Below are 27,536 nucleotides of genomic sequence, written 5' to 3' on the forward strand. Positions count from 1 at the left end.
TTGTTCTGTACGTTATGATTTTCTGACAATGATGGTCTTGTTTAAATGTATAAAGCCTATCTTCCTTTGTAGTTCTGATATGTTCAGTTTGAGTTTGCTTGCCCTGGTTGCCCTAGTTGGTAGATTAAAACCATCCTCCTGGGGTTATTTCTCTTTCCATGTTAATGTTTTTATTGTAAAAATCAACTCCAATTTGATGAAATTTAGTTTTTATTCTTCATTTTTGTCTTTCGAGAGAAAGTTAGTTCTCTGTGACATAGCTACTCTACAAAATGAAAAGATGTCAGAGTATAGTCTGGAAAGATATTCTGAGTATGTGTTATGTGCTCTGTGCTCTTCCCTCCACCTCCTCCTTTCCCCAGTGTCTGGAAAATAACATGGATTGTGCAACTGTCCTTTAGTATAAAACTCAATATTGTGGTGTGGATGTTGTAAAGAATCTAAACCTCAAGGGAAGAAGTGAAGATTTGTGTCTTCTAAGGCCAAATGTTTTTCTTTGGATGGGTTTTATTTTCATACATTTGCAACTCATTTCTAGTTGCTCTTGATATAAAATCTGGTAATTCAGATGCATTTTGAGAAGGCAATGTAGAAGACAGTCACATCTCTTAGTGTTCCTCCCTCCTTGAAATATCTGCTCTCTGTTTAGTTGCCCTGAGCAGAGCAAGAGAACCTTTTTGATCAGTAAATATTAGGGAAAGACAAGTAAGATGGTTTTGCAAATAAAATTCAGGCACATTTAAAGTCTGTGGTTTTCACCTGTTTTGAAAGTGTAAAGAGTGGAAAGGGAACAAGTGAGAATAGAGTAAAAATCAAGTAGGACTGGCTGATCAACAGAAATCACTTCCTTATATACAGGAAGCATCTTAATCTGCTCTTTGCTGAAACTGGGTATTCCTACCCCTGATTACGTGCTAAAGTAGGAAACCTAGTTCAGAAGAGGTAAGGCAGAGAAACCTGTGGATTTGATTTACAAGTTGATGTTGAGCTTGACTACTGAGGCTTCTTTTCACAACCTGTGTATGGGATTCCACCAGAATTTGCACGTATGTTTATCCTTTAATTTCTTCATCTGGGCAGTTGTACTGAATTATACTTGTTGAACTGGTTCTTATGGTAGCATTGATCTCACCTATGTTCTAAGATAGTTATCAAGATTTCTTGAGTCTTAGCATGACTCAGAAGTTATTTATTTCTAACAATATCTGCCATGAACGGCACCATTTAACTTGAAAGGTATTTTAATAATTCATATTCTTGTATGAATCATATTTTGAGCAGATTCAAAGATTTAACATTAAGTTAGTGAAAGAGCTTAACAATAGGCTTGTCTCAACCTCCAGACTGGATGTTGGTGTCCCTGCCTGTGGCAGGGGGGTTGGAGCTTTGTGGGGTCCCTTCCAACCCATGCCATTCTAGGATTCTGTGATTCTAAGTAGGAAGCCTGTTACTGCAAAGTGCTGACTTCTATCCTTCCCTCCAAAATACTGGCTCTTCCACGTGCTTGCAGCCAAGCCTTGAAAATGAGCATGGTTTAGTTTCTCTGCATTAGCCTTATCTTCTCTGAGTGCTCTTTGTTACAACTTGATTGTCTGTTGGGTTTGCAGACAATTTGGCAGGTTTCTTTCTCCTTATACATGGGATAAATAACAGCCATCAAATGCCACTGGCAGCATCTGCCTGAGAAAATATCAGAAATGAAAGTCATAGGGGTGGTGCAAAGGAAGTTGCACATGCTTTGGAAATGTTTTGACTATCCTGTCATTCATTTTCTCACTGGGAATCTTAGAGACAAAGCTGACTGCTTGAAACAATGTGCTTTAGATTAATTGTTTTTGTTTGTTTTCTAGGCAGAATTCATCTATGTCCAAGCAACAAATAAACCAAAGACCTTCAAGCATGGTCAGTGAAACGTCCACTGCAGTAACTACATCTGCTGTTGACACAAAACCTGGCTCTAAGGTAAAGGAATAAATGGTTGTTGTTTCAGCTTGATGATTAGCACTTCACTCGCTCCAAATCCAATAATCTCTTAGTGCCTGATTTTAGCAAACCCATAGGTTTGGTCTAGAAGTTTAATAACTTACCTCAGAGAAGAGGTACTATCCACTACCCATGCAAAAACCTTTTTACAGCATAGGAGCACGTTTATCCACAAGACAGTATTGAAATATAATTCAAAAGGTAATGAAAAATACCTCACTGGAGCAGTGATTAAGACATGGAATTATATGCCCTGTTTCATCATTGCATGTGCTTACACATTTTCCTCTTGTTCTGTAGAAGTAATCTAGCAATGACAACAAAGACTGTAAAGGGTGTCCTCTGTTTTGGGTTTGATTTCTAGCACATAGAGAGTAGATTTTAAGGTCCTCTCATCTCTTTCTAAACATTTTTTCCATGAATTCCATAATCATTCATTCAAAAAGTAAGTTTCCAGATGCAGACTTGAGACACAGTTATGTAGCCAGAGACACTTTCTATTTATACTGACAAAGGTCTCTAGCTACCCATAGCTAACTCGTATCTCTTATGAAATGCTTTCAAAATTTGGACCTGCAAATGCCATCACAGAACTGGGCAGGTGCAGTGTTGGAATCCTGGCCAAATTTAAACTGATTTTTAGAGTTATGTGCCTCGAAGTGGTACCAGATCAGAACAAGTACAGGGCTTTCCACCTGATTCTTCTGCAAAAGGTTGACAGCTTGGAATTGCTACATCTGGGTTGGAGGGGGAAGTTAAACTGCCAACTATACAGTAGATTTGTCATTCTTGGTTGAAGATGAAAGAGATGAAGACTTCTAGCTTGCTTGTTGCAGTGTTCAAGTCTGAACTGGGATTGAATAAAACTGAAATAAAAGTAATTCTTTGGAAAGAGAGTTTTTTGTGTTCTGTTCCACAATGTCAGTTGTACAGTGTACAAGAGGAGCATGTTGGAAAGAAGAAAAAAGCCAAAACGAAGCTTATACTTATCAAAAAGTGATTATGTTTTATTGATGTGCATATAAATATATAAGGCTTAGTCTTGTAAGACACCTGAGATGTGGGCAGCTTTTCAGAAATGAACATAGATTCTTGGGGTAGGTCCCACCGTTTTGATGCTGGCATTGTCTGAATAAGTTGCCTGAATACTTAGACTAATGCAGTCTACCCTTCCTTTTCAAATTTGAGGGGTATGGAGTTGAGAGAATAAAAAGCAAAAGGGCCTACTGATAAACTACAGTTGTTCTCTGTCCCAAAAATTTGCTTGTTCATAGACAATTCCATTACATTATTAACCATATTAAAAGCCATTTACATTGATCACAAATGAAGGATATGGAGGAATACAGGTCTGTCTCAGTTTGAGAATAAGGTACATTTGGAATTTAGTCTGTTGTGGCATCTAATGCCATGAATAGAAGCTTCTGAATGTTCCTGCCACTGCGGCCGAGTTGAAAGCTTAAAGGATAGTCCTGTAATGTATTTATTATAATCTGTAGTTTGAGTGTGTGTTTTGGATGGATTCTGCATAAGAGAAGTAATCAAATTGAAGACACTGACACTTACTGGTATTTTTTTTCCAAGATGAACTGGTGAGCATTACAACAAGCAAATAATGTGTCTGACAGTTGAGAGAAACAGTCAGTAGTGACAGGTATGCAATGGTACCAGCTCTGTGGGACTGTCTGGAGCTGGGTTGTAGAATAAAGGGATTAGTTCAGAGCCACTGTAGATGAATGATTGATAGTAAGAGCAGGAATTTCTGAAGGTTTCAGGTTTTCCTCCTATCTGAAAAAATTCAGGATTTAATTTATTAGTGAAACATTGAGGGTTTTTTGAATTAGTTTAACTTAAGTAGTTTTTTTATAGGCTTGTCTTTTTTTTTTTTTTTTCATTTTCTGTAGATTTTAAATTACATGTATATATACATGTATTTACCAAGATAATCTTCTGGTTTTGCTATTTAGACAATCTGTTCCAAATGAATGACTGTTTACATTAGTTTTTATTATGCAGTTTTAGAAAAAAATAATTACATGCTATAATTAAGTTAGCAACTTTTTCTCTTCATCTAGAGGCTACTGTAAGGAAGAAGATGACATAATGATGAAAAGGGATTTGAAAATTCTGGCATTTGACCTTTTGTTTTATTCCCAAAACTTAGGAGTCATTTACAAAAAAGCCAGCATAACAAATGTACTGAAGTCAAAAGTAACTTCTTTGTCTTCAGTGACACAGGCAGCTGCTCTGACCTGCATTTTTCAACACATGACAATGATATCAGAATATTTTGTTTGGAAAAAAACTACTGCAGTAGAGACAAATAGTTTTAACAGTATGCCTTTTCTTTTAAATTAGCTTTTTATTCTAGCCAGTGCAAGTAAAGCCTGACATTCAGTCTTTTATGTTTTGCCTTATTCCAGAGCAGAATGAGATATTAACACTGCAGATTATATGAAAATTTTAATTACATAAAACACAAAAAAATTATTTTCCTTTCTATTATGGATATTTTATTGATATACAGCACACAGCCTTAGGAAAACATTTCCTGCTTCATGGAATAGAAGTTGTTTGATCTTTTGACCAAGTCCAAAGATGACTTTTCTACATTGTGGTTTGCATTTTTAATTAAATAAGGTCAGAGAGTCTAAGTGTTTGACTACTGACAGGGGATCTGATGAAAAGAATGAAGTTTAAACCCTACTGTCAGGCTAGATCAGCTATACTTTATTTCTCTGTTTACCCACCCCCTCCTAGGATAAATGAGAGAAAAATTGAGAAATTAAATTCTGTATATTTTGTAAATTGATTTCCATTCTGATGCAAAGCATTCTTTTTTTTTTTTTTTTAATTTCAGAGCCTTTAAACAGTTTGGGTCTCATTATTTTTCATCCCCCTTGTAATGCAGCTATTGCATCTAACATTTGGCAACAGGTTTTTTAAATCTTGGCTGAATTGATTAGTACTTGTTCTGCTTAAATGAAAATATATATGTTTTGGCCTGATGATCATACAGTCACCCAGAGCTTGGCTGTCCTCATGATACATCTTTATGTGTTTGTTTAAAGTGATATTTGGACGCAGGTTCAGAAGTTGTCTTTTGAAATATTTTCAGTAGCAAAACCAAAATGCCTAGCATCTTATGTGTTCCTTTAGTATCAGATTTGGTGTTTGTAGATCTGTGAGTACCGAGAGATTTTGTGGTCATAACTGACACTCTGTGTTTGCACAAAGCTAATGCTCTGCAGGCCCTTAGCTGAGGGCATGAGCACAGGTATGGCAGAGAAATGGGCTTGGGAGGTCTCCATGATACTGTCCCCACCAGGCTTTTCCTGTGGGTTGTTTGTTGCCAGCTGAATGGCAGGGGCACCTGTTGCTGTTACATCCTGGCCTGTTAGGTTTGTGCTAGCCCCAGGCAGCAAGGCTGCTCAGGTGCTTTGTGGTGCTGCCCTGGGCCTGGTGAATCTTGCACAGTCTCATGGAGGTGTCACTCTTAGGGAAAAGCTAGTACTTGGTATTCTTCCTGTCTCCTAAGTGTCAGGGTTCTTCACAGAAATGATCATGACATGGAGCTCACCTGACTTCTCAGCAGAGCTGAAAAGCATGCTGTTTCCTGGTAAAAAGACCTTGGGGACTCTACCTAGTAAAATATGCCCTTTGGTATCCCTTTGTGTGTGTTAAGTTTTCATTGCTATTTTATCTGCTATAGTACCAAAGCAAAAGTGAACTTAGGGTTTTTTCCTTACTGATGATTGCTATCAGAGAACCACAGAATGGTTTGAGTTGGAGGGGACCTTCAAGATCATGTAGCTCCAACCCCCCTGCCATGGGCAGGGACACCCTCCACTAGACCAGGTGGCCCAAAGCCCCATCCAGACTGGGCTTAAACACTTTCAGGGAGGGGGAAGCCACAACCCCTCTGGACAACTGGTTCCAGTGCCTCACAACCCTCACAGTAAAGAATTTCTTCCTAATATCCAATCTAAACCTACTTTCCTTCAGCTTAAGGGCATTACCCCTTGTCCTATTGCTACATGCTCTTGTGACCAGTCCCTTCCCATCTCTCCTGTAGGCCCCCTTTAGGTACCAGAAGGCTGCTGTAAGGTCTCCCCAGAGCCTTCTTTTCTCCAGGCTGAACAAACCCAACTCTCTCTGCCTGTCTTCATAATGAGGTACTCCAGCCCCCCGATCATCTCTGTGTCTCTTCTATGGACTCGCTCCAACATATTCATGTTGTCCTTATGTTGAGGCCCCCAAAGCTGCACACAGTACTATTATTATCTTAATCCTGCATTAAGATGTGTCCTTATGTCAACTGAAATGTGTGAAATTTAGTGCAGGTTGCTAGAGCAAGGCTTCCAAATTAACAGAATCATTTAATGTCATCATATGTTGCTAGAATGTTTTTATTATTGTATATGCTGTCCTCAAGTCCAGATGTTGCCTGATTGGCAGAAGCAGTACACTGAGATATTTTTATCATATTATCCCTGTGTATGACAGATGTGCTCGTTCCCAGAGCTGCTGTTTGCCTGCAGCTGATGCCATCAATACCCTGACCTGCTGAGAAGAAAGGTTCAAACAAAGGAGGTGGTATAGGAAGGAGTCAGAGTGAATCTGGACAGCCCTTTCCTTGGGAGCAATTGTAAGGGTAGTTTATGCACTTCAGGTTCCTAAGGCAATTTCAGTAGCAACTGTGCTGACATTGGTAAAGAACAGGCAGATAATTCATCCAGAGATTCTTGCTGTCTTTTTCAGACTGATAGGTTTTCCTGGTTTGTTTTTGAAACAGTTTTGCCCATTTGAATTGAAAGTGAAGTTGCAGTAAAACACAAATATTTCCTAGACCTTGTGATTTCCACTTGCTGCTGTCTATGTCACTTCCTTAGCAGCACCACTCTGTGTCTTGTTCTTTTGCAGGGCTGGAGTCCAAGCATTTTATTAAGCTATCAGTGTTGTTTGAATTTAAACAGGAAAGAAAACCAATACCAACAAAAAACACCAACCCCAAACAGCAGGAGTAGGATTCATGCAGAAAAATTCCTGCACATGTAAGAGACTTGTACCATGTTGCAGAGAGAGACTTGCATGCAGCTTTTGTAATGCACTCAGAAATACTGCCCAAGCACACTAAAATTTCAGCAGTTCTTCCTTTCAGACTTCAGTCACAAATACTGTTGCTGTTCAGCTGGGAGTTGGCCAACCATCCTGGCACTGATCTGTTGATGAGTGGGAGATTAACTTTACTATGTTGTAAATATCACTGTCTTCTTACTTGCCCTTGAAAATGCTATAAACACTTTGTTACTGCGTAATGGAGTATGAATTATTGCAGTGAGGTTGTTTGTAATAAGAAATGAGTCTCAGTACAGTTTAAAAAAACACTGCTACGTTACACTTCTTTACAGGTTGTGAAGGCTGGAAGCAAAGTTCATAGTTTTGGAAAGAGGGAGCAATCTATCAGGAGGAATCCCAATGTTCCCGTTATAGTAAGAGGCTGGCTACACAAGCAGGTATGCATGTAATCATCTGTTTCTGTTCATAGATTTTAATACAATCAGCAAGGAAAAGTAATGCCTTCCTAGGAACCAAAAAAAACCCAGAAGGTCGAATGTTGGTGGTGCAGGGCAGTGTTGGTATGCCCACAAGCATGAGGTTCTTGTGCTTAGCAAGTGTGAAAAGTAAGTGTTACATAAAAGTTTGATTCAGAACTGGAAACGGGGATAAATGGACAACACCATCATGGTTAAATGTTGAGGCTGTAACTTTGTGGTCTAAATCTGGTTATTTATCCCTGTGTTATCCTGCTGACTTGCTGTCATGCAGTCTCCCTCAGAAAACTCTGTAAACCCAAGGTTGTCTTATTCCATCTGCTTACATCCTTAGACCCTGATCAAAGGCTTAATTCCAACCCATATGCCTTTTGTTCTCCACAAGAAGGAGGGAGAAAGTCGAGACAGGGACCCATTCAGCAGACATTGCTATCACCAACACCAGCATCCAAGCAAAGTCTGGATTATAGGATTTTATCCAACAAACAGAATTTTACAGCTCCTGTATCTTTAACTCTTAAGCTGTCAGAAGGACTACTTGAGTGCAAAAAGTAAATAATACTGCTTGTTTTAGGAGAATACATACCTGTTTACATTTTGGCAGTCAGCATCCATCAGATTATCACCAGAAATCCAGCAGCTATGTTGAGGGATGAGTAGGAGAAGGCTGAAATCTAAGTCTCACATGGATGGTTCCACATATGCAGGAAAGTAAAATAGCTCACAACCATCCGCTTCCTTCTACATGAAGAACTGTGTTTTGCTATCAACTCTGTTGACATCCACTACTCAAGTCCATTTGCTTTCAGGACAGAATCAGAACTCACACAGTGAGTGTTAACAGCATTGTAGCATGAAAAATCAAAGAGAAAAGGAAGGGAAATAGGATGTACAACATTTCTCTAGGAATTCTGCCCGCTTTCCTCTACTTGGAAGCACTTCAGGCCTGAAAAGGCTTTCTGTCTGCTGGTCTCATCAAAGCCTACCTCAGCTGAATAAATTGTACTTGCTTAGGTTACAGTCTGGCAGTTTTACAAGCTTCTAAAATTAATATCAATGTAAATATTAATCATTTTGACAAGGTGATATATTTTATAGACAGATAATACTACATTATACTTCATTACATATGTTACTATATACAGGCATGTTATATTATACTTCACTAAAATTTGCACATTATGCAGCCTGTTTTATTTCCTAAGGAATATGTAATTAAATTATATTTTAGGCATGGGTAACAGATGGGAGATTGAATGTAGGGGTTCTTCGCTTGAAATGTGAGGTCATACTTCACAGCTGTGTAGTTGGTCTACAGGCAATCCTTGTTAAAGTCTGTGCCATCCAGATGCATACTTTGGTTTTTTTATTGCAGGATAAATCTGTCTAGATAAAATATGCATCAGTTGTGTTAGGTTAATCTGAATGCTGTGTGGGATGCAAGTTTAATTACTTAATGAAAATTAGTAGCTTGAATATTCTACCCTGATTATTTTATAGCTGGATGTTTTGCCTCTTATCTTTCTTAGTACATAATATTTTGCTAAAATATAAACCACTTGTTTTTGCAATTAATACCGTATTTAGGTAAACTTCTAGTAAACTATTTACTAGCACGGTATTGTATGATAAGCTGTTAACTTAAATGAAAAGTATATCTAATTTCTTGCATTTCAGGATAGCTCTGGAATGCGATTGTGGAAAAGACGATGGTTTGTGCTTGCTGATTATTGTTTGTTTTATTACAAAGGTGAGTACATCTTTTAAGTTAGTCTGTAACAGTTCATCTCTTCAGATTGCATTGCAAGCATGAACTAACTGAACTCTTCAGACATGGTGAAGTATTCTGAGAAGATATGTAGTGAAATAGTTGCCTATCCATGTTTATAGTGTGCAGCGAATTTCAGGCAAGAGTTGGGGAACAAGGGGCTGCTGTATGATCTTTTGTCACGTGTCATATAACTTATCTTTGTTATATGCCAAGGATTCCGTTGCAAAACATTTGGCAGCCATACCAGTTTAAGATTTCTTTCCCCTCTGGTCTGTGTTGTGTTACATACTTGCATGCATTTGGACAGCTGAATTTTCGAGAATGCTCTATGGCCAGATGAGAGCATGGATTCAGCTTTAATCCAAGGGACAATGTAACAGGTAGAACTTCTGAATCCGGTATTTCTACCAAAAAAAGGCTGGATGTGGTCTTAGTCTGAACTAGAAATAATGGTGTTACATAAGATTATTTTGAAGTTTTGAGTACTGTGCAGTGTGTTACAATTTTTGGAAAGCATTACTGAATATGAAACACTTAATTCCTATTTCTAAGCACTGCATTACTGCTGATGATGAGTTTAGAGCCAACAGTAACAGAGGTTTCCTAATTACTGCAATTAGCCTAGATGTAGAATGCTAAATGCAAGGTCCATCACATTATGCAGCCTGCCAGAGTTCATTTGTCACAATAAGCTTTGTTATGAGTGTATTCTGACAACCCCCTCCAAAAACTTAGCAAAATTCAAACTGATCTTTTTCCAAAACAATTTAAAACCAAACCATTTTTCTCCATGTGTTATTGGTGTTGAGTCACAAGAAAATTCAAGTCAGAAGGGACTTGAGGAAGAGTGTGTGATCCAAACACCTCGTGAAACCAGGTTCAGGGAAGAAGTCAGCTCTGGTTGGTCAGGGCTTAATCCAGTCAGGCCATGAAAACTTGCAAGGATGGAGATGGCACAACCTTTCTGGTTGGCCTATTTCTCTTCTGCTCTATTCCCCCCAGAAAATTATTTTCCTTATATGTAGTCTGAACTACTCATCTTTCTAGTTCAAGCCTGTTGTCTGTGTGTCTGTAAAGCAGAATGTATCGTTATTCCACTGAAAAGTGCAGTGAATTAGATGCTGTTATTTTTGTTCAACAGACAGCAGAGAAGAATCTGTTTTGGGTAGCATACCATTGCCTAGCTACGTAGTATCTCCAGTTGGACCTGAAGATCGAATAAATCGCAAATTTTCCTTTAAGGTACAGTTACAAAGCTGATCATATTTGGACGTGTTTATTTGCATTAGAAAAGATGCTGCTGTAAAGAGAAATATCATCTGCTATATTTTTTCAAAGTACACAAGTTTATTGGCTGTTCAAATGTGACGTGGGGCTTTCTTGTTGATTATGAATTGACATTCATATCCCTCCTACTATGTGTCTTTAGAGCTCAATAATGTGTCTGTGAGTAAAAATACTGTTTCTAAAATTATAAATTAGTATTGATAAATTGGGGGGAAAAAAATTAAAATTAAAGAAAAGTTGTCAGTGTATCTTTAAAGAGTATTCATTGATTTGATGGTCTTTCTGTTTTGTTATTTTTTAAATAATTATAAAATGACAACACTGTAACTTTTTATCATTTTATCATTTCAAGGGGAAAATAATGAATTTTTCAAGGGGAAAGTAACAACTTTTTCCCCTTTTTGGGGAGGGGGGACAGAAATAGTTATCCTGGCAGTTTTTAAAAGTATAGTTTGAGGTTGGTTTTGTAGGTTTTTTCTTTAAAGAAAATAATTTACAGATCTATTTCTTATAAAAACCTATGTAGATTAATTGAAATACAACCTTCTTGACAGTGGAGAAGCGTGACTCCAGTTGATTGCCTGAGCTGCAGCACTAAGGCAAAGTTTAGGGACTTCAATGTGTGTTTCAGATTTAAATTCTACCAGTAGTTGGAGCAGAACTTGTTTTTCTATCAAGCAAATAAGTTTACAGATCAAGTTTTGATCCGGTGTACTTGAGAAGATCTAGAAAGAAATTTTCTGTTTGAATCTTTTCTGTGCTGAAATTAGAAAGAATCTATGCTCAGTTTAGACTTTTTCTTGCATTTTGATTTTTGGGGAGTTTCAAAATTGTAGACTGCCTTTTGTTGCTCTGGGTTCTATTTTTCAATGGATAATGATTTGAAATTTATTAAACAAATATTAACTTAGAAAATGTGTATTTAAAAAAGACATGGTGCACTTGGTGGGCATGTTTATTGTGCATTTTAAATTGCATTGAACATGAGAGAGCAGGACAAGCTACAAAGGAACCTTTGTTTCAGAAAAACATTCCACTCCGGTGGAATGAGTATAATTCATCAAGCCCTCCTCTTCTAGAGTCTTTTCCTAGGAAGAAGCACATACTGAAAGAGGAGGACCCATTGTACTTCTAGGCTTCTACTTCTCTTGTATAACTGTTAGTGTGGACTGGGAAGGAGATAAATTTGTGAGAATATCTAGTTGCTTTAGACTTAGAAAAAACCCCAACCAAATCTGCTTTTTATTCTATTTTATTGAAAGGATGTTTGTAAATATTAATTGAATGTATATTAAGATTATTATCCAGCTTAACATTATCAGTAATAAGGGGGGAAAAACCTTGTGTGTATATAGCACATACATAGTTTCCGAGCAATATGTTCTATAAGTGAGCTCTCAAATCACCACTGCCAAGTTGTGCCTCTGCTTTCTTGCAGAGTAGAATCTGTGGTTGTGATCATGGTTAAATGTTTTCAGAAGTAATTTCAGACTTCCCCTGTTCCTTTTAGGGTATCATGCCTATATGAACTCTACCAAATCTTTAATCTGAGCTCTTTTCTGAAAATTAGTATGAGCTAGTAACATGCCATTTCCAGTACAGGGTCATTACTAAAAAGTTGATATAGGGAGTTTATAGCAACGTATATTTAATGTATTGGTTTGTTGGGCCAATCTTAACTCTGCTTTAGGTGTTTGATGATTGACTGCAGACTTGATGCTGCAGTTCCATTTTATTTAGAACCAACTCCTAGGGCAGTAGGGGGATTTTGTAAGATGCCTGTCACATGGACTGCATCCAACACAGATGTTCAGGTAGTCATGGAGTCGGCTGTAAGTGCATGGTGGCAGGAGCATGGATGTACTGACATTCCATCACTCACCAGCCATTACCTTTATCTAATCTCTTCAGTACACTTTGATATCCAGAGCGTAGACGGACATTCTGTCTCATGACGTACTGCAGCCAGAAATAGCCAGAAATAGAAAACATAAGCAGATTAAGCCCAAAAGATAGGACTTCTTTGCATTTAAGTTCTGAATGAGTGGGAGAACATGCCATGTCACTTTTTACATCTGGCCTACCATTTATTCAGATTATTGTAAATCCTTCCATTACAATAGAGGTCTTGGCTCTCATTGTAAATGGCTGCTTTAAGTAACAGTGAGTTTTTGAATCTAGGAAAGCAGTCAAACTGTGAAAAATTCCAACATTTTGGCATGTAAAACTAAAGGAAGGAAATGTACGTAGCAAATACGTGAATGCTTTTTTATATGATACTGTTAGAAGAAGGTTTCTAAAATGTATGTTCGCTAGGATATATGTTAAACCCTCCTAACTGTTAAAATGTACGCTGTAGGAGTTCTCAAAATGCTTTTCCTTTCATCATCTCCTAAGGTGGAGCTTTAAGCTTTTATGTGTCTCTGGATGTTTAACAATTACAGGCCTGTAGAACTGCATGCAGGCTGTTCAGATGCAATCAAAAACCTACTTTGGAGAGTAGTATTATGTATGTTAAATTGTTTTGTTTAGAAACTGTGGTCTTAAGTATTTACCTAGATGAATTTTTCACTGTTTGTCCCAAGTAAAGTGCTGTGACTAGCTGTAAGCTAATGTCATTAAGCTGTGTGACAGACTTTCAGAACTGGGGATCCTTACTGCATATTTAATTCAATAGCTAAACTCTTAAATACATTTAATTAGTCTAATAGTGATAGTTTTCTAATACATTAAGTTTTTACTGATACAAATGTGAGGGGGCACAAATATGATATATAGAAGTTTGCAAAACATTAATATATAGCCAGAAATACTTCCTGAGGTAGAGAACTGACTGTACTTTTTAGTAATACAACAATTTTAATCTTGAGTAGTAGCAATTTGTGAAGGTTAGTGTCATCACATTCTCTTTAGAAGTCTTATAGTTCTCAATCATGAAAACTGTTTTTAATAATATTCTGTGTGTTAAAATACATGAGGGAATACTGAATCTAAACTCATTTATATGAACATGACAGTAATACAAACTAACAGTAATAGAAACTTGGAAGGCCTACCAACATACGCTGTAAAGCAAACAACAAAACTTCATGTAAACACAATGTTCACAAGTATATGTTTGTATTTAGATGTGTATCTTGCTACTGAATAAATCAATGAAACATTCAGTGATGTTCCTGGAAGAGGTAGGAAATAGCATTAGTGATACACTACCTTTTAAATTTTTTTGGAGGTTCACCCTTGCAGCATGAGGGCATTCAGAGCCTAGGAAGCAGGAAGCTGGGCCGAATCATTACTTCCAGAAGATGCTACTGCAGCTTGTTTTTAAAGATCTGAAGATTGATACTCTAAGACTTACTAATGGAAGTATCTGTTCATTGCTTAGACTTCCTGGGACTGGGGCAAGCTTCTTATCTGCTTCTTTAATCTGACTGGTTTTCCTAAAAAAATTTGACATAGCTTGCTACCTTATGCTCTCTAGATCATTGATGCTTCTCAAGCACCCATGTTGCTTATAAAGCTTCTCTGGGTTGTCGGGTGAAGAAGTGCCAAGGGCTGTAAATTTGAGAGGTGCCATTTTTCAGTTTGGAAAACGGAATGCTCTAGCTTCTAGAAGTCCTGAAGAAGCTCAGTATTACCAGGGTGAAAGATGAGTTCAATTGTAATGTGCTACAGTTGTGTTTATAGTGAAGGCTCAGAATATTACTTCAAATTCTGCTCATAAATATTTCATAAATATAAACCTTTAGGAGAAGAGAGAATTTCCTCTATTTTATAGCTTATTGAGAGGACTAACTTTGAAAGACTACAATTATTGGAAAACTGTTCCCCTCCACATGTCCTATGAGCTGTGGCTTTTTTGTCTCCTAGGAATTTTGAATTATTGGAGGTGAACATAGCAGCTCTAGGCATTAGTTACCTTTAGTATAGTCTTATTTTCTTTGGAAACATGAATCTTTTTGTGATTTTTAACTTGTTCAACTTTTTGTCCTTGTCTTGTCCAATTGATGTGCCCTTGGGGTTTACTGTCCATTTCTCCTTCTGTGCATTATGGGAGAGAGAGAGACTGCTTTTCTTCTCAATCTATCCACATTAAGGCATCTGAATGCATGAATAGGTACCAGTATAATTTTTTTTTCCCTGTTGTGTGTATATGTGTGTGCATGTGCTGTGTTTTAGGGGTTTTAGTATGCTGTAGTCATCCTACTGGCTCGTGCTTTAAACAAACCCAAAACCAAACCTGCTAGCTTCTGTGTCTGCTAGCAGTGACAGCTATGGGACTTTGGCACAAAGCGGCTTTCTTGCATATAAAACATGTTACTAATATATAACTGAAATGTATAGAATTTTCCTTTAACCAGTTTTATATATTAAGAATTTCAGAATGTCAACTTAATTGACAGTAAAACACCATCTCCATTATTCCTTCTGAAGCTATGAATGTTTTATGGCTGTGATAGCTTCAGTCTCTCAAAGGATAATGGTGTGACATACTTCGCATTTTTATACTGTTTTCATCTACAGCCTCTTAGGCAATGCTTTCAGCACTGTTTGTCATGCGCTGCTGAAAGGGAACCTGAAAGGCAAACCAGTTACGTTTATCAGGATGTACAGGTCAGTTAAAACAGACAGCTCTTAAACCCATTTATTGATGCAGTCTCCACAGTTAGCTGCCCAAGGTTCTTTGTTTTTTCTAGCGAGTATATAATCTATAAGTAGGTCCTACTGTGTTGTCTGCAGGAGGGCATATGTTGTGTGCTTTTCTGCAGGAGTTGCTTTGCTTCTGAATTCAGCATCTTACTCTATGGGCTCAATGTGGGCTGTGAAGGATACTTGTATTCATAAGGTCCAGCATTAAAAATCACCAATTACATCTGGAGATGCCAGTTTTTGGTCTGTTCTTAGACTGGATGCAAGCCTTAAATGGCAATGAATTAACTGCTTCTAGATCATGTTTGTTTTCATCATTTGTAACCATCTCAAAATGGGGAGTGAAGGGGGAGACCCCAGTAGCAACAAAGAAAATCCAAGCCCAGAGAACTTAACCAGGCAACAAAAAAAAATCCTTTGATTTCTAAATACTCATTTGATCAGGGCTAATGTTTCATTTCTGTAAGTTGAGTTTTCCTGTGTTAAGGCAGGCAGCTGATGGTGGGGAGGGAGATTAGCACCTGTATTTCCTTATCAGCCAATGCTGTTGGGTAGCAGAGACTCTAGCAAGAGAGTCTTTGACTTTTCTATATTATCATTTCTTCCTCTTCCTTCTCTTCCTCCTTTTTTATCTGGTTGTTGTGCAGTCTCATCCTTTGCACCATGGATGTGATGGCAGGCCAGGGACTGACCCCTGTGAAGGGACTCTTACCATGGTTTTCAAAACAAGCCAAGGCTTCCATGCTTGAGACACGGAAAGGAAAGGCCACATTTCACACCTTTGTAAGAACAGGCTGTGAAAGAAAGGGAGTACTTTTTCCACAAAATTTGAAGTACTATAATAGCAAGCAAATTTTGCTCTTTAGAGTTGTTGATATGACTTTCTAAGATTATGGTAATTTGGGAAATTCAGGGTAGACAACTGTAATGACAACATTTAGGGAGGGCTTCACCAGGTTAAATAGCCTTGATGTTGTCAAACTATTGCTGTGTTTCTGAAGTCATCTCTTATTGTAGTGTTAGGTGTGTTTGATTATTTTTAATTTGGAATAATGTGTGAGAGAGGATTTAGCTTTATAAAAGGCAATTTAAATTACTAATTTTAGTTTAATATCATTCCAGGAACTTTCAAGCTGAGTATACTGTCTTCAGGGGTTTTTTAAAAGTAAAAAAATTAATTTCTCCCTCTGAATCTCAAGTACATCTGTAAAGTAACTTCGAGAAAATGTAGTCTAGTGTTTCAGGACTGACACAATTTAGTAATATCTATACTATCTCTTATACAAATACAGATGAGATTTTATTAAATTCAACTAGCCTAGAGTTACAAAGACATTCCATGTTGAATACATTTGAATATCAAATAGATTTACGGAGGAATTTCCAAGTACCTGTGTTTTGCAGTGGAATTTCATTGAATATTTTGGTGTGCAGAGATATTTGTCAATGTTTTATATACTGTGATAATGTCATCAGTATTACTAATTTTGGCAGTAACTCTTGTGATTTTGCAGCTAATACAGAGGTCCAAGTGCATGCTTTAACCAAAAGATCTTAACATGCATTATAAGAAGTTCTTAAGTAAGCGATTTAATTGCTTGAATTGTAAGGTTTTTGTCTGTGTTTTGTTTGACTAAATTGCTTTATTAAATGAGCTGGGAAAACTGACTTGCTTACACATGTGTCTCAATTTCTTTATTTTTGTATGGTATTTATGGCAAATGAAATGTATCTGTTAAGAGAAAATGAGAAGCTGAAATTTCCTACTATGAAAAACAGAAGTGCTGCACTTTTAGCTTAATATTACCAGAAAAAGGTGGAGGAATTAGAGTAAAAATCAGAGTGGGCTATTTGAGTTTGTTGCACTGCAGCCTGTTGTGGAAGTGTAATATTTTTACCCAAAATTAAAGAAAAAGTAAAATAATCTGGAAAGTCATTTAAAGATATCAGGAAAAAATATAGTAAAAAAGGAAATTGCTGCCTGACTTGTATTTACTTTTGTGGGTTGTTTTTTTTTTTTTTTCCCTTTTTTGTGTCCCTGCAGGCTGTTCATACAGGTATGCGGGCGTATATTTATAACAAGAATTCTGTTATTGGCTCTCAGGCAGAGCATTCAGGGATGCGGACCTACTACTTCAGTGCAGATACCCAGGAGGATATGAATGGCTGGATCCGGGCTATGAATCAGGCTGCTCTGATGCAAACGCGCTCATCGCTGAAGAGGCAAGTGCAATACTTACACTGGGACCTTGTAAAAACTTCTGACAAATATTTCTGACGTCAGATTGGTGGTGGTATCTGACAGTTTTATTTGTAAATGTGTCCATGAAAATCATTCCCGTGTTAAAGAAACAATTGTTTTAATTCCCATTCTGCTGCAAATGAGTTAATGTTTATTAAAGGAAAAGAAAAGGTGTTCTGTTCAGTATTTGCATTTGCACACAAATTGTGTGGGCACATTTAGTGACATGGATCAACCTCTGTGTATGTATAACTTTTTAGGAAATTTCAGCTTAAAAGTTACAAGTTTAGTGAGTTTGTACAAAAGTAAAAGGGAAAAGATAAGTTGTTTCAAGTGAAATACTATTAAGAGGGAAAAGAATGTTAATGATGTGTAAATTGCAAGTGTGTAGAGTTATGGATACTAACTTATTTATGCAGGTATTAACTATTTGTCTTTTTACTTAATTTGTTGGCCTTTACTACTTGTAGGAGCTTCAGGTGTTTTTCTTGGTGTAGGAAAAAAAGCACTGTGACAAAAGTAGGATGTCCTTTGTCCCATTGTTCAAATTAGTGCTAGAGGCAAAGGAAAGCCTGGCATGTTAGAACTATCGATTCAGTGTCCTTCCTCTTAGTAGACAATAAGTAGACTCATATGAAAGTAATTGTTTCGTAACATGCTGAATTGACCTCCCATAAATCTTTAAAGAAGCTGAACTTTATTCAGAGAAAGTGAGCTGCTACTCTGAGATCAGTGATACTCCATTGAATTGCAAGGGAAAAAAATGTTGTTTGCCACTCTAAGAGATGAAAAGAATTGCATATGAAGTATATATGTGTGAAAAAGAACATAAAACTTTTAGGATCCTTAGATATTTAACAGTGTTGTATAATACAAAGATTTCTGGTCTAGAATTTTTTTATATATGTAGACAAGAAGGTAAATAAACAACTGTGTATTACAGCATGACTTAGTAGCACTGGGATTTTTATTTTTTTTAATTTTTTTTTTTTAACCCAGGATTAGCCCCAGGTTAGAAATTCTCTGGACAGTAATAGTACTGACTCAGATGCTGATATTGTTCTGTCCTCTTGACCAGAAATGACTAGGCCCAAAGGCATGTACAAGAATATGAAAGACTTTTTTGACTTTGAAATGAGCAGTTGGTAGGCTGGTTTTGGTTTTGTTGGCTTCCACTGTTTCCCAGAATAGGAAGACTTCCTTTTTTACAGTTGTTTTTACATAATACTGCAAAAGTTGAACAATTATTTCATAAAATATTTTCAGTCATTTCTAGAGATGTGTATAATTTCTGCTTCAGTAGCACTGTGAAGGTAACTTTTGTCTAACTAGAGTAACAACTGAGTTTAGTTGTGCATATCTATCTTAACATACTTCTGTCAAATTTATCGCAACCTGGAGAAGGTGTTTTTGTGGACATCCGTTCTAAAATGGTAACAAGACCACATCAACTTTTCACAGTTAAGCCGTGTTCCTTACTGACGTATATTTTCTTTATAGAGAAACTGAGAAAGTGGACCAGAAAGCTGTTCCTCAAGTTAATCACGTGGATGCCTGTAAAGAGTGTATGAAGGCAGACGTTACGGATACAAAAGAAAGCTATCAAAAATCAGCTGAAATGCTTGGATACGATAAGCGTGAAGAGATAAGACGAGAAAAAGAGGAGGAGGAGCGTTACATACACAGAAAAGAAAGTCTGGAAACTAAGAAGGGAAAGGCTAAGCATGCGTTAACAGAAGCTGATTCATTATTTCCAGACTTAACGAATGCATCGCGGTCCCAAGTCGCTCAGCCTCAGCCAACTGAGAAGAATGGAACGCTTCCTAGTTCATTAAGTATGAGTGCTGGCCTGGTGGAGCAGAATGGTACCAGCTCGTATAAAAGAGGGTTTGTTCCCAGAACAAATCCAGATAAACAGATTCAAAGAAAAAGTAACATGGCTCAAGTGGAGCACTGGGTGAAAGTCCAAAAAGGAGATACAAAAAGGTTAGCAATAGGCCTACCTTAAATAGACTGCTAAATGGCATTTTCTTAAATGAAATTATGTATTGGTAATATTTTTAGTGCAAATCAGAATGGTATTTTACAGGGACAATATATAACAAAACTTTCTTCTTTAGTGCAGAATGGTATTTTGCAGGCGTTTATCTCATGGGAAGTCAGTATGGGATTGGCTAATCAAATCCCTTTAATGTTGTCACTATATTGCAAATATAAAAAGTGAGATTAGACTAGGGGTTTTTTTACTGTTTTTAATCACTGTGAATGCTTAAAACTTCTTAACATTTGCTTGAAAGTGAAGTGTAGCCCACAGTTCCCTTATTCATGAGCAACACACAATATAAATTATAGGTAATTGTTTTCTCCTAAAAGTAAAGAATGCTGATTATTTTTTTCTCCCTTCTGTTCCTGTTCCATTCACTCCTCTGCATCACATTACTGCATGCAGTCACAATGTGTACGTCACATATTGAAAGGCCTCTATATATTTGTTTAATTAAGATATTCCTAGGATATTCCCATGGTCTCCAGGATTCTCTTTTCCATTTTCAGTCCCTGAAAGTGATGTAAATTACACCAAGATGTAGAACAGACACTGTAATGCTTTTGTGATTTGAAAAATCTCATTATTGTTTTACTTTCAAAGTGTGAAGTCAGATTAGGTGCCCGTTGAAAAAAATGAAGTCATTTATATATATGTCTGTTTGGAATGTCACCTTGTGTCAAGTGGCAGGGCAGTCAGTTGGGCTTTATGCTGCATGTGAGGATTTTTCACATATGGGTACCCTAACCTTTAAATTTGCTGAAATTAATTATAATATAGAACAATAGGGAGACATTAACACATGGCTCTTAAGAGGGAGAAAACATTTTGGGTATTTTTGATTAATTGATATTTCAATTAGCTAATTGAAGCAAATATTTGTCATTTTGTATGCAGGAAGAGATTTAAGGCTTGCTTATTCTGTTGGGAAGTCCATTCTTCTTCTCTTTTCTTTGGAGCTACCCTCAAGGAAGCTTTCATACCTTTTAGTTTTATTTAACATTCTTGTAGTCTGACAGAGTCAGTTTACTTGCATCCTTTTTACTTGGATATCAGTCAGTGCTTCCTGAGAGAATATGGCTATAATGAAAAAAAGTGCTTGTATTATTTCTTGCACACGCAAATGTATTAGTCTCAAATAACACAGAGAACTATTAAATTAACCAATGCTCAAGAGAAATGTCTGTTGATGTTTTTCACATCACAAATATAGGTAGTGAACAGGCTTGGTTGATAGCTAAGTAAGTACTGTTTTCTCCCTTTACTTGCCAGTAAAGCAACTTCAGGCATGTGTCAGGTATAGTGTTAAGATCATGCTATTGAAGGTGCCAGCATTTGTTCTAGATAAAACCAGCTACCTCAGCTGGAACTGTTAAGTATTCCATGAAACTTTGCAAGAGTGTGTGTGTATATATATACACACACATAAAAGAACATTCTTTATGTGCTATTTTAGGTCAGTTGACCTTGTTCTCTTTGTCTTTCCCTGACAAATGCATTTATATTCTCTGCATTCAGAATACATTGCATGTTACCTTCCCAGAGATTAATGGATTGATTTTTTTAAATGGTACCTTCTCTCAGCCTGCTGAGGTTGCAGTGCTTGTAACTGATGGATAGAAGTGGCCTGTTAGTTGTCAAAGGACTTAGTGATTTCAGGATGGAGACATTTAAGATAGAGATGATGATTTGATTGATACTCCATTTTGAGTGGCTACTTAATTCTTAATGCTCCATGTTTACTGTTATTCCACCTGAAATGTTCCAAACAAAGAACCTCTGAGGATTTGTAAGTCTTTATAACTTTTGAACACAGAATGAGTACAGTTTTGTTTCCTGGGTCAGGTGTATAAAGATGCAATATTTGTCAGCAAGTTGATTATGACAAGAAAGAACTCTTTCAACTAGTCTTCACACAAATACAGCAGTTGTTTTTATAATTATTTGCAGGGATTGCACCTTTTATATAGATATTTAGATATATTTTAAATAGATATTTGTCCTGGTTTTGGTCAGGATGGAGTTAATTTCATTTGTAACAACAGATGAATGCTGTGTTTGAGAGTAAAATGGGAGTAGTGCTGATAACACCCTGATGTTGTTAGTTGCTGTCAGACAGTCAAGGACCTTCTCAGCTCTTCATGAGAAAGGAGGGGCGAAGCCAGGGCAGGTGACCCAACTGACCAAAGAGAGTATTCCACGCCAGTTACGTCCTGCCCAGGATATCAGGGGGCTGACGGGAGGAAGGCCTGGGGCGGCTCCGGGACGCGCGGTTCTTGGGGGACGGTCGGGTTCTGGGACGGCTCTGGGTGGCACGGCCTGAGTTGTGTGGTTTGGTGAGAAACTGCATTGTGTATCAACAGCTTCATATATTTTTGCTTTGAAGTCCTGTTAGTATTGTTACATTGTATCTTTCTATTATCTTAGTAAACTATCCTTATCCCAACCCACGGGCCTCTTAATTTCTTGATTTTGGGGTTATTTGCCCCTTCCTCTTCCTTTTCCCTTCCCTTACTTCTCACCCCCCCCCCCCCTTCCCCTTAACCTGCTCTTTTTCTTTAAGGAGCAGGCAGCTGCGTGGATCTTGGCCCTCAGCCGGGGTGAAACCACGACAATATTATACTTCCCCCTTTTATAAAACACCCAGAACTATTTGCTAACTAGTGCATGTTAGTTGTCACTTTGGAGAATCATCTCTCAGACCTTGAACTGTTAGCTGTACTACAGTTATGCCCATCTAACCCCTCAGTTCTCAGCAAAGGGGACTGTCTGCTTTAGTAAGGTTCATGCCAGCCTTTGAGAGAGATGTAGAGAACTGGAAGGATGTTTGAAAGAAGGCTTTCAGGAGATTTTGGTTTTAAGGTCAGGACCATCAAACAGCAGCTATCCAGAAATTATTAGTCTTCGATCTGGTTGCAGTGCCTGGAAAGACATAGTGAATGAATAATTTTAAAGATTCTGCTATTTCTAACAGTTTATTTGTACTTTAAAAAAAGATGAATCTGCTGAACGTGAGCGTAATGTTTCCCACTTAAGTGCAGTCGTGTTGAGAAATTCCCCTCCTTGCAAATACAAGGTATTTCTTGTTATGCAGAACTTGCCATTCCTTCCTGATTTCCTGTCTTTGTTAGCTTCTCTGCATCCCCATGAATGGGCATCATGTTTCTGGTAATTGTTTTCTTTTGAACATTTGCCTCCTCTTTTTACGCTACCTTCTAGGTGATTGCTTCCCACTGCAGACCCTGAATGATTTTAATGGCCAATAAACATATAATATGGTACCAGGCCATTTTTTCAGTCTTCAATGTCTGCTTTCCTTATAGATTCTTTATACCTCATTCAAGAGAGGGAGATTCTCAAGAATGTCTGCTTTTGCTCATTTTTATTCTTGATCCTTCAGAAAGCACTTGTCCATAGTCCATTGTGGACTGATTTGAGTCACTCAGGACACTGTTCCTTTCCTGTTACAGAAATTTGTATGTCGTCGTAGTGCCTATTTTTGTATCGTGGTAATTGTTTCCTTTTCTGAATATCTACCACTTGCGTGGTAGAGATGCCACCTGCTTGAAGCCTGTCATCTTAGCTGGAGTTCTCCCTACTTCATATACTGAGAGATTGCAACCTGCCCATACGTAGGCAATTTCCTCTGAAGCTCAGCTCTGAATATGATTTTCCCTGTGCAACGGAACACACAAGCAATTTTCTTCTTTTTTTTCTAGCAGGCTAAAGTATTGCATGAAGCCAGCACTTCCCAGCTACTCAAAGTACTGCTTTCACCCAAACAGATTTTAGTTCCTCGCAGATAATGCATTTTCTAGAAGAAAGATGTGATGTGATATCCCCCCCCCCCCCCCAAACTCATGGAGTCATTGTTTTCAGACTGCTTTTGCTCCTAAAGCTGGTAGTCCTGATGACTTTATTGACTGCCATTAGTTCCTGCTGATCTCAGTACTTTATCTGTTCATGTCCAATTAGAAAATATCCACATATATTAATGAAAACACTGAATAGTTTGCTGCTGCCTTCACAAGGTCTCCACTAGGTTGGAGCATAGGAATAGTCAACCTCCTTTCCTGTTTTTTCCACAGAGAAATCACCAAAAGGATCTGTCGTAGCTTCATGCTTGACTCCGATGTCTTTCTGAAGCATTACCCGCTCCAGGCTTTCTTGGTTCACATTCCTATCACATTTCTACTAACTGCTTTGATTTTCATGTGGAAAGAATTGGCAGTACAGTACAGAACATGAGGAGTACAAATGATGTAATGAGTTAAACAAATAGAAGAGGTCACTCTACCACTCTGATGATCTTGGAGTGGCCTCAATTCATGCTACCTGACTGCTTTAACCTTTATTGTGAAATCTGAGGTAATGTCAAGGTTCTGTGGTATAAGTGAGCAGAGCTTTTATGAATTGGTAATCCTCCATGCAACACAGGGCAGTTATTTTCTAACATGAGGAATTATATATCCTTTCAAGAGCATCTAGCAATGCCAAATCCTGCAAGTAGAAGTAGGTGGAGGCAACTACTGATCAGCAGATATTGATAGCAATTCTTTTCCCCCTTACTTCTGTTAATTTTGGATGTTGAACAAAGATGTTCCTTTCCATCCTGCCCTGTCTTTCATGTGGCATTCCTGCAGTTCCCACACCATCAGGTCTCCTTCTCATGTGGAGAGTGGAGCCTACCAAGCGAAGCAATGGAAGTGCTTCATGCTCTGAGTTTCTTCATTTGTGTGGTGTTTTTTTGTTGCTTTTATTTATTTTTTTGTGTTGCTGCTTTGTGGCAAGTCTAGCAGAATGGTTTTCTGTTTGGAGATCCTGAATCAATGGGCAACTGACTGCAAGTACAAAATCCCCAGATGTTTAGACTCTGAAATCAGGCATGTGGCTATGGAAAGACTTTGATTTCCAAGAACAGGAAGGCGCTAACTAGACTTTGTCAAAGCTTTTGCCAATTCTGTCTTAACTATCTATCTACTAAAATATTACATTTCTACAGTTTAAGTATATTGGGGATGCAGTGTTAACGCCAGGATGTAATGTCTCTTTATTCTGGTTTGTCAGTGAGCTTGGTTGTTAAAAGAGTAGAACCAGTAGCATGAGGTCTGATTAAAGTAATTCTTGGGACCTTGAGCAATTTCTTACCTTTTTTTGCTTCATTGCCATGAACAAAAAATATCCGAGATAGTAATTCTGTGATTGGTGAGATTTCTTCTTGCACTTTAAGGTAATTTTTTTTATAATGAGCATGCATTTGTTCTTCGTAAACTGTGCCACCCTGTGGTGAGCAGGCTTTCGGGGAGAAACATTTCCATTTACAGATTTGCTCTTTAAACATAATTCTTTTCTTCAGATTCTTGACTTTCTTTTTGATCGAAGTATTATTTCTAGTAGGTTGTCGTAAGTTAGACACTAAGTTAAAAGGTGTTATTTGTTTGCATCTTTGTATAAATACATTGTAATATTTTGGTGGGGGGGGGTGGGGTAGATTTCATTAATGCTGTTTGGATAATATTTTTTGTAAATTCTTTTTAAATGGCTCCTGTATGTTGTGTCTTGTAGCTTGTATGCTAATGTCATTAGAGAGTTTTTTTGTGTGTCACTCCTGTTCATCAACATATACTAAAACTTACACTTTTTCACCCCACCTTTTCTACAGCCTCACTTCTGATCAGACTCTTACACGTCAGGGTCCCAATCCACCTTTTCCTGAAAACTATCACACTTTGCCAAAGAATACCAGGCAGCCTTCAGGGAGCTCACCGCCGCCGCCAAACCGCAATTTGCCCAGTGACTACAAATACGCGCAAGATCGTGTTAGCCACTTGAAGATGTCCCAGGAGGAAAGGAAAGCAAATAAGGATGGAACTGTTTGGCAGCTATATGAGTGGCAGCAGAGACAGCAATTTAAACATGGAAGCCCCACTGCCCCACTTTATGTAGGTTCTTCAGACTTTATTGATCGTGGTAAGTCAAAAAGTTCATTAGATGTTCCACGATCAATATCTGTTCCGCCCTCTCCGTCTGATATTCCTCCACCTGGACCTCCAAAAAGCTTTCCCTCAAGAAGACCACATACTCCTGCAGAAAGGCTTACAGTCAGACCATCTGACGAGAGACTGACCGTAGATGTTCCTTTTGCTGGATCGCCCAGAAAGATCCGTAATCATGCTGTGAAGGTTTGTACACAGTATAACTGATTTCAAACTATTCTACATGTGGTGTCATATATCGATTTAATTTATTATTTTTTATTGAAACCTTCCTTTTTACCATTTTATATTTATTCATTTTTGTTAGGAAAGAAGAATTGGTGGCATATCACATGGATTTGGAATATTTTTACTCAAAACCGGGAAGGCATATATTTATATGTATAAAAAAGCTAAATTGTAGTATTGAAATATATAGAGTAGGTAGGCAAGAGTATACAACTCCGCAAGATGAACTCTTCTGTGATTATTTGCATTTGCTTGTAGTCTTCACTGTTTGGTGTGTCTGCTTTCTCTACGTGTTTTGTTATTGTAGTTAATCTTACAGCTGATTAGGTTTCTAGTTATGACTAAACACGTAATAATTTTTCATGTGTTTGATGCCTTAAACCCTTTGCAGAGTTATTATCATTGGGCTAACCAAAAACAAATGGTGTTGGTCTGAAATTAACCTTTGGCAGAATTTTCACGTGTGTGTTTTGGCTTGTTTGTTTGTTTTTTTGCTTTTTGGTTTTTTTTATTTGTAGGTAATGTTTGTACCCTCTTATCAAGTAGTTGACAGATATTTCCCCTACTTGGTGCTCCACATGGCTCTCTTTGCCTAAGGAAATTAGTTACACTAAAGAAAAAAGAATTACACAGTGAAATTCAGAGACAGGATTAAAAATACATCACAGGACATTTAGTCTGCCTTGAAGAAAGCTATAAAAGTTTGGCCTTAAGAGAAGGATGAAATAATAGATGTGCAGTAGGCTTTCATATTATAAGCAGAAAGTGCCCCTTCCAAGTTATGTTTATTTTTTAAAAAACTGGTATTAGTGGAACTGATTGCCACAAGGTGTCACTCATGTCAGTAGCTTAGTGTTCCCTGGCTAAAAGAGCATTCACAGTTGTTACTGTATGAACTACTAGCCTGCTGCTGGAGGGCATAAGCCAACCAGCCTTTCTCTGGGAGACGCTAGGTTGGGGGCAACTTTTTATTTGCTGGAAGCCACTGTGCATGTTCTGCTGTGCATCTGGTGCTGCCAGAATCCACTGATCTGCCCAGCGTTACAGGTGCTCAATTTGCATTTGTTCATTCATAAGTTTTACTTGATCATCAAAGGGGCTGGGTGGCCCATGAATGTTACCTGATCTAAGCATGCCATGAATTGAGATAGAAAATTTGTGGCAGAGGTGCTTATCTTCTGAATTTCCCCTCATGCACAACATACCTCTCACTTGAGACAATCCATACAATTCTGGCTGTGGCTTCTTACAGAGCTCAACTCACATTGATCGACGCTCTATGCCTGCTATGGGCTACATGACACACACTGTGAGCGCACCCAGTTTGCATGGCAAGTCGGTAAGTTGAGAGAGGGGTTACTTTTCCTTTTGTGTCATCGTAGTATTGTAGTTAAGTTTTAAAATCCTGCTTATTCCATAGTAGTTTTATTACTTAAAACACAAAGAACTTGAATGAGAACTTAATCTTAACCAGCTCTCAGTAAAGCCTGTAGGAATTTTGCTGTTACCTGCAATGTGAACAAGGGTGAGCTGTCTGTTATCACAGGATTCAACTTTTATTATGTTTATTTGACAGAATGCAGAGTTAATGAAATAATTGCTTAATCATGTCAAGTAACTGCTTTCTGGGCACTGAGGTGAAAAATGTAATTAAAGTTACTCTCCCTGAAGACTGCTAATTTCCTCTTTACAATGTGTCTAAATACCTGCAGCCTGAAGAGCTAACATTGCTTCTCATTCGATTAAGGAGACATCAGGCTAAGTTGGCTAGTATACGAAA

General features: G+C 37.7%; 1 protein-coding gene across 2 annotated transcripts in view; it reads left to right on the forward strand.

Moving 5' to 3' along the window:
• The window catches only part of PLEKHA7 (pleckstrin homology domain containing A7), a gene marked incomplete at both ends in the record, with an annotated part of 148,262 nt that overhangs the window by 90,989 nt on the left and 29,737 nt on the right, over window positions 1-27,536 (forward strand). For both annotated transcript variants that reach the window (XM_084263713.1, XM_084263712.1), the window contains 8 exons: window positions 1,851-1,962; window positions 7,395-7,499; window positions 9,216-9,288; window positions 10,451-10,551; window positions 17,291-17,469; window positions 18,989-19,474; window positions 25,195-25,714; window positions 27,009-27,095. In XM_084263713.1, coding sequence (XP_084119839.1) covers window positions 1,851-1,962; window positions 7,395-7,499; window positions 9,216-9,288; window positions 10,451-10,551; window positions 17,291-17,469; window positions 18,989-19,474; window positions 25,195-25,714; window positions 27,009-27,095 — 1,663 coding nt within the window. The remainder of the gene's footprint in view (window positions 1-1,850; window positions 1,963-7,394; window positions 7,500-9,215; window positions 9,289-10,450; window positions 10,552-17,290; window positions 17,470-18,988; window positions 19,475-25,194; window positions 25,715-27,008; window positions 27,096-27,536) is intronic.

This window comes from Gallinula chloropus (assembly GCF_964237585.1).
Source record: "Gallinula chloropus genome assembly, chromosome: 4".
Lineage (NCBI taxonomy): Eukaryota > Metazoa > Chordata > Aves > Gruiformes > Rallidae > Gallinula > Gallinula chloropus.